Source organism: Pholcus phalangioides, unplaced genomic scaffold, assembly GCF_987345545.1.
Source record: "Pholcus phalangioides strain wild (caught in Gottingen) unplaced genomic scaffold, Ppha-v1.0 ptg000016l_1, whole genome shotgun sequence".
NCBI lineage: Eukaryota > Metazoa > Arthropoda > Arachnida > Araneae > Pholcidae > Pholcus > Pholcus phalangioides.
Genome location: NW_028301609.1, coordinates 15471579 through 15484694, shown reverse-complemented (window position 1 = coordinate 15484694; position 13116 = coordinate 15471579). Strand labels below are relative to the sequence as shown.

Sequence of the window (13116 nt, the reverse complement as noted above, 5' to 3'; positions counted from 1 at the left end):
CGCTGCCATGCCACGGAACGTTGGACTGAAGTGTTACCTACCATACTTCTGTCCATCCGAGCCAGCATCAAACCGGACATCAACACTTCTGCTGCTGAGATGGTTTACGGATCACCATTGCGCCTACCTGGTGAATTCTTCCGCAGTTCCGACCCTCAGCCAACACAGCCGGAATTTCTACGTGCTCTACGAGATCACATAAACACTTTACGTCCGATCCAAACTTCAAGGCATGGGACTCACAACGTTTTCGTTCATAAAGAACTTGCTGTTTCTTCCCATGTGTTCGTGCGGCTGGACACCGTATGAAAGCCCCTTCAACAACCATATTTGGGGCCATATGAAGTGATTGAACGATCTCCAAAAGTATATACAGTGAACATGAAAGGCAAACTAGCGAAAATCTCAATAGACAGATTGAAACCAGCATTTTTGCTTGATTGCACTTTTAATGAGCAATCATCGTTCGCTGAACCGAAACAGCCTTATGTAACTCGATCAGGGCGTACGGTTCGTATAAGAATTCCTTGATATTATTCTTATTTGCATATTTTTTCAAATGAATAACATTATTTTTGTTTTTTGCAACATTTTTTGAAAATTAGTATTATGTTTTGCAAAAAAATTTTCATTTTTCAATTTTCTTATATGTATACTATATATGTCTATTATCTATTCTAGTAATCGTTTTTGCATATACATACATTTACTAATTTTTGATCATTTGTAATTTATTTTTTTTGCTCGACTATTAATTTGTGCATAAGGTATTTTCGTATTGCGTATTTTTTGAATTTTTCGAACAACATTTTTTTTTTGCACATGTCAATGCCATATTAGTTGCCGTAACTATATTGTCAAATCGTCGTAACTATACTGTCATATCGTCGTAACTATATTATCATATTTTGTACATTGTGCCATATGCCGTCCTTCAGACTCGTGGGGGAGTACTGTGGCGCTACTTGTCTTGTACAATTTTTATATTTTTATTATATTTTTTATGCCACTTACTAGCTAGGCATTATCTAGTGTGTTCTTGTATTGGAGTTCAGTCTGGCTCCAACTGTCGACCGAACATGTCCTAAAAGTCTCTCTCTCTTCTATTAAATAACTAAAAAAAGAAAGGAGTCATGACTGTATGTTTCCGAAATAACAACCAGACACATCCACCAGCACTAGCATTACCACATCTTAATAGATCCCCAGACTCATCGTAACAGGTTATGGAGCCCACCGTGCAAGTTTTTTTTTGTGACTACAAACCCGCGAGTTCCGATGTTTGACAGATACAAAACTTGCAGATGAGGAAAGCATTAGCATTGGACCCGTTCATTCCATTTCGACACGACTTTTGTCTTCACGAAATGCAATGACAAAGTCATGCTGACTGTCTTCCTTGACTCCAATGGTGTGATTCACCATGAGTGCACACCACATGGCACAACCACCACAATTAATGTAGTAGCATTGTTTGCTGCTGTGGTGGTAGAGTGGTCATAGAGTGGGACTCACATCATGAGGGCCTGGATGCAAACCCTACTCGCCCCACAATGGTGGTTGGCTGAAGTTGGTTTCCGTCGTAAACTCCACACATATGCATTTGTTTATTTTTGAAGCTGCTAAGGGCCTCATATATCCGCTAAATTATTTTATTGACCCAGTATGTATAATAGTATCATGATGAAATTTCCTACATGTGTAAGCATAAGACGGTTGTCACACTAGGGTATTTCAATTACCAGGGTATTGATTGGGAGAACCTTTCAGCTAGAGATCAATATGAAAGAGACTTTGAATTGGTGCTTGATAATTTTTTGTATCAGGCATGTATCAGAAGCCACTAGGCATACTGCTATTTTGGTTGATAACAAAAGACTGGTTCCTTCTTTTTGGAGAACTGACTTTGATGTTTGAAGAGAAAAGTTAGCAGAAGTTTTCAAAGATCAGTTGCAATCAGTAGGGGTGGTAAGTTAATGGGAAGAATTTAGCACAAAGCTGTCCTCGGTTTTGCACGACATCATACCTTTTGTGGGGAAAAAGCATGTTTGTATATCGCGCCCCCCTATGGTTCACGGATAGCATGCGTAACCTTTATCTTGAAAAGAAAAGAGCATTCAGAGAGTATAAAAGTGGACGAGGTGACCTGTCATTGTTTACTGATAAAAGAAGGGCGTTGAGGAAAGCAATAAAGGATAGTAAAAAGAAAGTTGAATCTAGGTTGGCAAATAATATTAGCTCTGACCCAAAATCATTTTTTACATACATCAATAATGGATGTTGGCCCCCTCTAGACAGGATTGTCTAGGGTAGAGAGCAATGTAGGCATGTGTAGTGTTTTCAATTACTTTTTCACATAGGTTTTTAATGGAGATAATGATATTCAAAGTAAGAGTGTTGCATTGGGTAATAAAATCCTCAACGATATTCAAGTGGAAGATGTGTAGGTCTTAAATCTTCTGAAAAAATGTATGTGCAAGCAAAGCACCAGGATCAGATGATATCTATCCCAGGGTCCTCAGGGAATGATCTAATGAATTGTTGAGGCCAGTTGCACAGATATACAGGAGTAGTGTTGCTGAGGGTATCGTCCCAAGGAATTGGAAGCTTGCTAATGTTGTTCCGATACTTAAAAAGGGTAGTAGAGAGTAGCTGTGTCCAATTATCATCCAATGAGTTTAATGAGCTCCCTCTCAAAAATTTTGGAAATTATTATCGAAAGGCAATTCAAAAGTGGATAGATGAGAATAATGTATTATCAGATAATCATCATGGGTTCAGGAAGGGGAAGTCATGTGTAACATTCCTCCTTTGCTTCTATGATCATGTGACTAAGGCTTTGGGTAAGAGCAAAAATGTAGATGTTGTTTACCATGATTTCCAGAAGGCATTCGATTGGGTCCAACATGGTAAACTCTTATGTTTACACGAGATTGGAATTGGGGGCAACTTGCTGAATTGGATAGAATCATGATTAAGAGATAGGTCGCAACGAGTTATGGTGAACGGAGGAATTCTCTGGTTAGACAGACGTCACAAGTGGAGTTCAAGGAAGTGTCCTTGGCCGCATACTTTTTTCACTTTTTATCGATAAACTCTATCGGGGTATCGATGGGATTACTAGCAAATTTGCAGGTAATCTGGAATCAAAGTGATAGGGAGTTGCTTCAGACCAACATAAACAGGATTGCAGCATGGGCAAATGAATGGAGCATGATGTTTAGCATCGACAAGTGCATGGTCTTTCATTTTGGTTCAAATAACCCACGTTTCTCTTGAGTTGAATGGTGTCACTATGTCAGATGCAACTAGGGTCACAGATTTGGGAATTCTCATTGACAAGTGGGTTAGGTTTTCAGAACATTGTTCAGCAGGGGTCAAAATAAGGGAATAGAATGCTCAGTTTCATTTTCAAATAGGTCTCTCCACTTTCTCCTAAAGTCATTCTTCCGGTTTTCCAAAGCTTAGTTCGTCCTGGAGACCATATCTATGGAGGGACATAGACTTGGTTAAAGGGGGTGCCGAGAAGAGCTACGTGTATGCTTATTGGCACACAGGGGGCTTGAGTTATGAAGAGAGACTTCTTTTGAAGATATAATTGAAGTGTTAAAAATTTTGAATGGGATGGACCATGTATTATTAATATGCCATCAATCGACTGCTTTTAGACGGGGACACCAGTGTCGATTGGTAAGGAACTATTTTAAAAGAAATAAATGACACATTTAAAAAGAAATACGATAAACATGTTGGGGTAAATAGAGAAGCTATTCATACTCAGAATAAGACAACCATACATATTTTTTATGGGCAGTGTATAATATTTTATTATGTAGGCCTATATATTGTTTCTAGTTTTCATAATAGCATTTTGAATTGGGGGTTGCTGTACTTTAGAAATATATGACATCCATACTTGTTATGGGCATCTTTTTCTCAGCCACCTTGCTGGGCATTTTTCCTTTTGCTGCCTTGTATTTGTATAATAGGAGGAGTATTTCCCTTCAGGGTTTGTTCCTTATTTTGCAGACAGTTTCATGACTTCCATTATATCATTTTTAATGTGGGTTAGTAAAATTAATTATGTCAGCGAGTCAAAAATATTGTTAGGATATATATTAAAAAATGTCTTTTTTTAAGATTTGGGACCCACTAACATGCTATAGGGCTGCAACTAGGAAGGAAGGAGCGAATGGGTCACAAAAGCATTACATATGATAAATTGATTTACTAATCAAGGTACGAGATTCTCACTCGGCCAATGATTTTCATCCATGATTGTCATGAATACCACTTGCTTCACAATTCATTGCTCTGCTCCAGACGATAACCTCCAAACCCATCTTTGAGGCTAAATGAAAAATAATATGAATTTTATCCACATGGCAAAGCTATCATGTTTCATTGCATCATTGCGTATAGAATTCAGGGGCAATGATTCTCAGGTTCAGAAGTAGGTCTGAGTTTAATGATGAAAATGATTGAATACAAAAATTAAAAAACTTCTTTTGCATGTATATATTGAATATAAAAGAGGTCAAGTGTAAACTCATTCTCTATATTATTGTTGATAAATTTGTTGTAAAAAAACTAGTAAGCAACACATTGCTATTTTCGATACTATCTGCTTGATACCAGAGGCAGATGTATGATTTTCACAGTTTCTCTCCCCACCACCACCACCACCACTTTCAATAATTTTCTTGAGCATCAATTAAACAAATTTATAGCTCATTGAAACTTGCCTCCAGTATAACCCTCCTATAAATACAGTTCTGCTCAGCATAAAACCATTTTTGCTTAAGTGTCATGTAAGATGGTTACGATTTGATCATATTCTCGTTGCTTTTCATATTCTTGTTGCTTCAAGTTGTCTATGACATTTTGGAATCGTTGCTTCAAAGCCTGATTTTCTATGCTCATAATTTCCAACTCCTGAGATCTTCTACGAGCTAACAATTCTGCTATCTCGTGTTCCAATTCGTCCAGTTTCTCGAGAAGTATCGTTTTTTCCTCTTCTGGTCTGTGCTCTTTGAGTATCTGGCCCAGATTCTCACCAGCTGTTTTTGACTCTAACTGAGCAATGGCAACATTATCACTCTCGATACAATCACGGTTATCTGCAGTTTGCTTCTGGCAGGGACTGTTGAGAATACCTTTTGAAAACTCTATAAGGGGTTTTGAAGTTTCACCTACTTTACTCATCATTTCTACGGACATTTGACTATTATCACCGAGCTCTGATTCAAAGTTATTTTCTCCATCAGAACTACTTAAAACTTCACCGAAGAGATCGTACTCGGCAACATCCAAACTTTGAGAGTCGTTCAGAGTCTTACTCACGTCCAAAGGCATGATATTTTCATCACTGATATCAGCTTTCGGATTATTCTTTTCATCTTCCGCATTGACCACTTCATATCGAACACTAATAGCTTCATTATCCATACGGAAAAGCCTCTTCACTTCCTTTTCAATGTCTGGAAGGTCGACATATTTCTTCTTGAGAGTCTTCCTGAATCTGCGCCTCCTGACATTTTTCAACGGAGGAGTAACGCCATGAAGCTGCAGATGTCTTTTGTCTTTCATATCTTTCTTCTTGGGAAATTCTTCTTCTTCAGTTTTGACACTTTCTTCTTCTTCTTTACAAATCATCAGTTGGGCGAGATCTGCAGTCTTGTAGAACGTTTTGCAGTCCAGTGTCTTATAGGACTCCACTATTGTGGGTAAATCCACAATTTTGCCAGTTAGTGACCACTTATCGAATTTAACTGTCCCTCGCCTCATTTCCGGCTGCTCAATTTGAATTGACAAACGATCTTTCAGATTCAGAACTCCAGACCTGACCGCTGCTCTTAATGCTGCAGCAGGTGTAGGGGGCAGTCTCATGATAAGATGACTCTCAAGCTCAACAACTGATTCGTCTTCTTGATCTTTAATGATTTGCTCTTTTTCTTCGGCCATGATGCAATGAAGATAATATTGAAAAGTACAGGTATGTCTTTCACAATGTTTGAAAACTACAAAAAAAAAAATATTAAAAAAAATTAAAAAATCAGTTATATATCAAATAGTCATCAAATTTTCCGATATTTTCAATGTTAAATGAAACTTAAGCGATCAAATTCTGATGGTGACATACATGTTCATTTCAGCTGTTTATATCAGAGTTGGCAAAGTGGGTTCAGCAAAGAAAAAACTGGCGGGCCCACTAATTTTTTTTTGCTAAAAATGATTTTTTAGCAAAGTTTGTCAGAACACAATAGAAACCTTGTCCTTTCGGGAGTAATGGTGGAAAATGGGTTATGGAATAAAAATGTTTCTCTCAGTCTGAAAAAAAAAAATTGTACATTATCTGAAATTTGCACCCATATGCAAACTATGCACACATTTAGAAAGAGCAGAAAAATTCATATAAGGTGTCATCATTTCCATCAGAATATCTGAATTTTATGGTCTGCTACAAGCTCTGAAAGATTGGCGACGGTAAAAATCGAAATGTCACCAAAATTTTTAATACCTAATTCCACAATCGGACAAATTTACCAAAACTTCTCCATTGCACCAGCTTTTGAAAGACCCTACAATACACTATATTGGTGGTAACTTTGTAGTAGACATTTTAGTAGATTTTGGAGTCTATTCAATTTTACACTTCATCAATCCCTCATTACTTGCAACTCACCATTAAATGCAGATATCTTGATAGAGGTGTAATTACTGTATAAGATTTTTTCTGCAAAATCAAACTATCACCAAAATCAGTAAATGCCAATTCCAAATTTTTGTCAAATATCTACTTTGACGAAAACAGATTTCAATGATGCATTGCAAACAAAACATTAAATTTCTCCTGAACAAGAACACTGATATGGTTCATTGTAGGCTCTTTAAAAAGCTGCTGCAATGGATAAGTTTTTGGTAAATTTACCTGAATGTGGAATTGCAATTAAAAATTTCAGGGACAATTCAATTTTGAACTTTGCCAATCTTTCGCCATTTGTAGCTCACAATTAAATCCAGATATTTAGATAAAATCTGAGTCACTTTATGGAATTTTTTTCTCTTTTCAAATATTGTGTTCTGGTCTTTCAACTTGTGTACTTGACACATTTTTTTCCTATAATCCATTTTTTAATTTTTCATTAGGTACATTATTCACAATTCACCTTGTATACAAATTAAGTCTGGGTTTTCTTATGGGCAGGTTTTCTGTGCTACGTGCAACTTGAATAGCCCAGTACAACATGCCGTCCAAGCACCAATAAGAAAGTAGTAAGATTGTTTTTCTACAGAGCGCAATATGCCTTATGGCAGCGTCTTATGCCGGGAATAATGGGCAAATGCTTGAGTTAAGTTCAGGTTTTTAAAGAATAAAATTCATCATTTCATGGCCTGCGTAATTTAACTTTTATATACATATTTTACTGATATATTATATGAGTAAAATTTAAGGGAATTTAGAAGAAATGACAACATATCAAAAACAGAAGCTCTCGCTACCTCCTCCCTACCATCTCTCTCCTTCCCTCATGGACGTTCCTTCCGCACCTTAGTGATCCCTTTATATCCTTCACAACGCCATCTTCTCCAAGTGGGTTGTTTTGGTAGATCTGAACCTCACAGCTTGTGAAGGAATCAAATTCATTGTACACGCGTGCGGATCCAGACGTGGGAGATTGTGCCTTGCAAGAGCCAAAAAATTAGGGAAAAATTGTCCTGTAAGGTATGGGATGATTCAACAAACCTAAACAATAAATTTCCCCTCCCAATACATCGCCCTGGATCCACACCTGAATCGGCTTTATTCACAGCTGAAGATGTCAGCCTTTGCTGCATTCGGTGCTGAACATGTCTCCCTCTGCTACATTACAAGCTGAGGATATCTGTCGCAACTTCATTCACAGCTGATGATGCCTGTCTCAGCTACATTAGAAGCCGGACAATTCTGCCGCAGCTTCATTAATAACTGATGGTGTCTGCCTCTACCACATTCTCAGCTGATGATGTCTGCCTCTGCTAAATTTCCAGCTAAAGATGTCTCAGCCTCCGCTTTCTTCACATCTGAAGATGCCTGCCTCGGCTCATACCCATATCCACTAGAGTAGGAGGGCAGACGCCTGGTTGTACGCAGCATGTTTTTTTTTATACTATTTTTTTCTTTCCCTTCCCTTTTGACTGGAGCATGCAGATGATAAAACAGCTGATGCGCCAAGCTAGAAAAACACAATCGCATAGAGTGATAAAGTTACACGTTTCTGCCAAAAAGAAATATTCCTATTTGGTTCCCGCTGCACAAAAAAAAAACCAACCTGCGCCTGGGAAAACCCGGCTCAGCTTAGTATATGAGCCTAAAAATGCAGGGCCCCTGGGCTGTGACCTTTGGCGGGAGAGGGGCCCCCTCTACAGTGAATTTACGGTGTGAAAAAAAAATAGCCATCCCGGGCACCAGGAATCCCCTCACTCTTGTGGGGAGGGGGGGGGGAGAATGATAGCCTAATATGTAACATAATAAACAGCATATTATATTCATAAAAACCCACAAAAAACCCGGACCCACTGAGTATCCTGTGGAAAAATCTTTGACAACCCTGGTTTATAAATACAAATTAAAAGTGTAAAACTACAACTTCCACTTACAGTCAGTGTTGAATTTTTGATTATTTAGTAAATCTTCACAAAACATCCATTAATTTACTTACTGGATCACAAGCTTTGTTGTTATTGTTTTGATTAGTGTCGGTCAAAGCCGTACTAATAATCCTAACAAACTTCGATTTTATTATTTTATTCATCCATGAAATGAAACTAAAATAAATAAAATAAATATAATTACGTATTTTTTTATATTTGGTGATCAACATTTTTTAGAAACAAAAGCACAAAAAAATATTTTATTAGTTTCGGTCGTCGTTGAAGCTAGTCATTGTAAAGTCTCTCTTTTTATTTACTTATTGCCAAGTTGAAATGTTTTGATTTTTCGCAGGATTGCCATTATCATGTCGTGTCATTTAACGAAGCGCGCTTTCGTTATTAACTTCAATGCCGTGAAAAATGCCCTCAATTTCGAGGATTCGAGTGAAATTGGTTAGTCGGTCATTTTCCCATTGGAATTTCTCTTTTAAATTCTGTGATTAATGATGTGTAAAAAAATTTGTCCGTCCCTCCTTTTCATGATTTCTATACGAAATGAATGCTTACTCTTTTATTAATTAAATTCTTTGTGGTTTTTATTTTTCCATGCACTGATTAATTTGAATTGCATTTCATCAAATCTCTCAAGTTTTGTTTGAGGTCCACTGATATCCAGTCATTTTTCCTTTCAATATAGGGCATGTCTCAAACACTTACTTTTACGAAGAGGAAAAGGTATAGTATAATACCTTTTTGGCGAGAAAAAATTGTCCGGAAGCATGACAAGAAGTCGCCAAAAGTGAAACATAGTCAAGCTTTCAGACATTTTTTTTCTTGCCAAAGAAAATGACGATAAAACAAATTGGAACTGTCGTACTTTTGGATGCAAACACATAGCCTAGATTGTATAGTTAAATGAAATATAACTATACAATCTAGGCTATGTGTTTGCATCCGAAAGTACGACAGTTCCAATTTGTTTTATCGTACTTTCGGATGCAAACACATAGCCTAGATTAGTATAGTTAAATGAAATGTTCAAGTTAAAATTGCAGTGAACAAACTTTTAACTTATAATAAATCATAGCAATGCATTTTACACTTTGTCAGTGTTTTCAATTGCCCTGTTAAAGAAATCAAAATAATAATATTAGGTCACTCACCCCCATCTCCTTGGTGTCAGTGTTGTATGTTGTATGTATCCAAATGGAAAGAAAGACTTTTTGCTTCTTGTTTTGAATTTCACTCCCCTGATTGGTTGAGGTAGGCACCTGATAGGAATATCATTTTACGATTGGTCCAAGAATTAAAAACTAAGTCATAAGGATGTTTAAAGATCCAAACATCTGAATTTCTGCAGCGATTCAATAAATTGTAAATTTTGGTGTTTTTGATGTCAGAGATATCATGGGGAAAAACAAAGCACGTTATGACATGGCAATTATATGTCACGTAATCAACAATCAGGACTTGACTGCATTATAGAATTTGTAGCGTGAGAAAAAAATGGATTTGAACTGACTATACGATCACAGAGTATTTTACTTTTAATAAACTAGTGTTTAATGCTTCAAGGTGGAAATAATGATCATGACAAAACAGCTTAGTAGCCTATAATCCCTTTTTAGCAATGTGTTGGCGATTTTTTTCTTTGGAAAGAAAAACATCTGAAAGAATGATGAGAAGTTTCCAAGAGTGCAACAGAGTCATGCTTTTGGACATATTTCCTTGTTAAACAAAAAATCACCAAAAAGGATAATATTATGGCTGTTAAAACAAAAAAAAAAAAATGAAATGACAATGGAAATGAACAATGACAGAAACAATAACAAGCAAAACAACATTCTTAGACTAAATAAGAGATCCCAATTGAAAAATAATGTCTTAGGCCAGATACAGGATTGAAAATAATACAAACCAACACTATTTTTTTAAATAATACAATGGTCAGTGCAAAAAATCTCTGGATTTGGTCAAAAACAGTCTCTGGGTCCAGTAAAAATATGATTACTGGATTAAAACTGTTAATATGCAAAATATGTTTCAAAAAAGAAAAAAAAAACAGTGTAGCATACTGGGAAAACTCTGTATACAATACAATGAGGTCAACAAAAAAAAACCCCTAAAAAATGCGAACTCAATTGATTTAAACGCAGCACTTTATACAAAAGCCTATTATTTGAAGTTGCCTTCAGATGATGACCAACAGTAAAGAAAAATAGAACTGCAACCTAGAAGCCGAAAGAAATAATAATTATGTGCAGGAAAAAAAATCAGTGAAAGAAAATAGCCGACCAGAGGGAAAGAAGGGCCAACAAGTTAGAAAGGAAATGAAGTCTTCCAAAAAAAAAGGGATTATATACAAAAAGCTGTTCCCCCAGACTATATATAAATAAGGGATGAAGATTACATTTTTTTTAACATCATAGACCAGATACATGATCTGTGATCAAGATTGAAAATGAGGCAACATATTATACAATGAACAGGTTGGTAAATAAAAATATGATTCCAGAGCACAAATCCTGAGTTATATATCAGTATTCTCTGGGTTGTGAATAAAAACCAGGACTCCCTTTTAATTAACACAACAGTCAGGGCAAAAAGGGGATAAAAATGGAAGGTACAACCTGACAAAAAAGTATTACTTAAGAATCCACTGAACTAACATTGGGACTCCAATAACAAAACATGCCGCTGGAACAGCAACAAACAGATAAGGAACAAAGAAAAAATAGCTTTAGTTTGATTCAAATGCAGTGCTATTTTCACTAGTGAAACCTATTAGTGACTTAATCTTGAGATGATGTCAAGAGACCAATGGAAATGGAAAACTTTCCAGCCCTACGAGATAGCTAACCAAGAAAACTGTCAACAGCAGGAAATAACAGACTGGAAAAAAGCAGCAACAGGCTTGAAAGGAAATCGTCAAAGAAAAAAATAGATTATCATATAGTTGTTTCCAAAAATCATAGAACAGTCCTTAAGTCATCCTTTGTGCAACTTGTTATTTAGCTGTGATGCAGTTTTCCAACTTTCAGGTATGAATGGGAGCCGGTCTCATTTGGTAAAGCCTCTCCACAGACAGCAGGCAGACCTTGAACATGATACATACTTACATAACACAAAAATCCAAGCATCAGCCATTTTCACTTCAAAAATCTGGAAGCAGTACTAGTACGACATGTTACAAGCATAAATGCACTAGAGCCACACATACACTGACTACACACATTCCAGCATGTACCAATTCATTAGAGATATGCCATAGGAATGTTTGCTAGGTGCATGTATGGCAACATAGTATTTGGTCGTAACTCGGATAATATCAATACATTAGGCGGCCCACGCAAACATTCAGAACACACATTTTGACATGTATCCATTAGTTAGGAATTATACAAATACAAACATAAGCCATAACAGGCAAATTGCCCAACGAGATGGCTGAAAAACGATGCCCATAAAAAATATAGATGTCAAATATAATCAAAATATAGCAACCTTATATAAAAGTAATATCTCGAAAGAAAAAAACTAATAATTACTACTGTATTATACACCACCCACAAAAGAGATTATGGTTGTCTTATTCTAAATATGAATAGTTGCTTCATTTATCCCACTATGTTGTTATACTTTTTAAACGTATCAATTGTGTTAGAACTCACGATCCCCAGTGGTAAGCTATTCCATTTATTAACAACCCTATTAGAGAAAAACTCCCTGTGACACCACAACATGGAATTGTCCCTTACTAAACGATGCTGGTACCCCCTTGTCAAAGCAGTTGATTGGTGGTGTCATGGTCCATTTTATCCATCCCGTTGAAAATTTTGAGCATTTCAATCGTATCCCCCCCAACATCTGCACTCTGCCAATGCAAGCATTTTCAAAAAATCAAGTCTTTCTTCATAGCTTAAGCCCTGTATGTCATTAAGAGCATGCGTGGCTCTCCTCTACACCCCCTCGACCAAGTCAATGTTCCTATGTAAGTATGGTCTCCAAAACCGGATGACATAGTCCAATCCAGGACGAACTAAGCCCCGGAAAAGTGGAAGGATCACTTTAGGAGAATGCAGAGACCTTTCTGAGAATGAAACCAAGCATTCTATTCTATTTTTTGACCACTTGCAAACAACGTTCGGACAACCTAAGCCGCTCATCAATAATTCCTAAATCGGAGACTCTAGTTGCTTCTGAGATGATAATACTATTCAAGTTGTAAGTGAAATGGAGTTTTTAACCAAAATAAGCAACAATGCACTTATCTACAATAAAGGTCATCCTCCATTCATTAGCCCCTGTGTCAATCATATTCAAGTTTGTTGCTTAGATTCCTGACTTCACCATTAGCTTCACATCATCTATGAATATGCTGACAATCTCGTTGATACCCTGATCGAGTTTATTGATAAAAAGTGAAAAAGTATGGGCTAAAGGAAACTTCCTTGAGAACTCTAATCGTCTCACCTATCTGAT

The 13116-nt window shown here is 36.7% G+C and overlaps 2 protein-coding genes across 4 annotated transcripts in view; one reads left to right on the top strand and one right to left on the bottom strand.

Moving 5' to 3' along the window:
• Nucleotides 1–3800: 3800 nt before the first annotated feature.
• Nucleotides 3801–8783, bottom strand: LOC149075133 (transcription initiation factor TFIID subunit 7-like). 3 transcript variants are annotated; one of them, XR_016194288.1, is made up of 3 exons: nt 8641–8737; nt 4746–6020; nt 3801–4351 (listed from the first exon to the last, which is right to left on the bottom strand). XR_016194288.1 is itself a non-coding variant. In XM_089245712.1 (2 exons), exon 2 carries the CDS (start codon nt 5962–5964, stop codon nt 4801–4803), a length of 1164 nt encoding a protein of 387 aa, XP_089101838.1. In that variant the 5' UTR covers nt 5965–6020; nt 8703–8783; the 3' UTR covers nt 4447–4800. The 3 variants fall into 3 exon arrangements, 2 of the variants coding, with proteins under 2 accessions (XP_089101838.1, XP_089101837.1); XM_089245712.1 differs by lacking the exon at nt 3801–4351 and having other exon boundaries at nt 4447–6020; nt 8703–8783; XM_089245711.1 differs by lacking the exon at nt 3801–4351 and having other exon boundaries at nt 4447–6020; nt 8641–8744.
• Nucleotides 8784–8949: 166 nt separating this feature from the next.
• Rab3-GAP (Rab3 GTPase activating protein) overlaps nt 8950–13116 on the top strand; it is a 59941-nt gene continuing 55774 nt past the window's right edge. Inside the window, exon 1 of the mRNA XM_089245707.1 lies at nt 8950–9087. Coding sequence (XP_089101833.1) covers nt 9000–9087 — 88 coding nt within the window. The 5' untranslated portion in view covers nt 8950–8999. The remainder of the gene's footprint in view (nt 9088–13116) is intronic.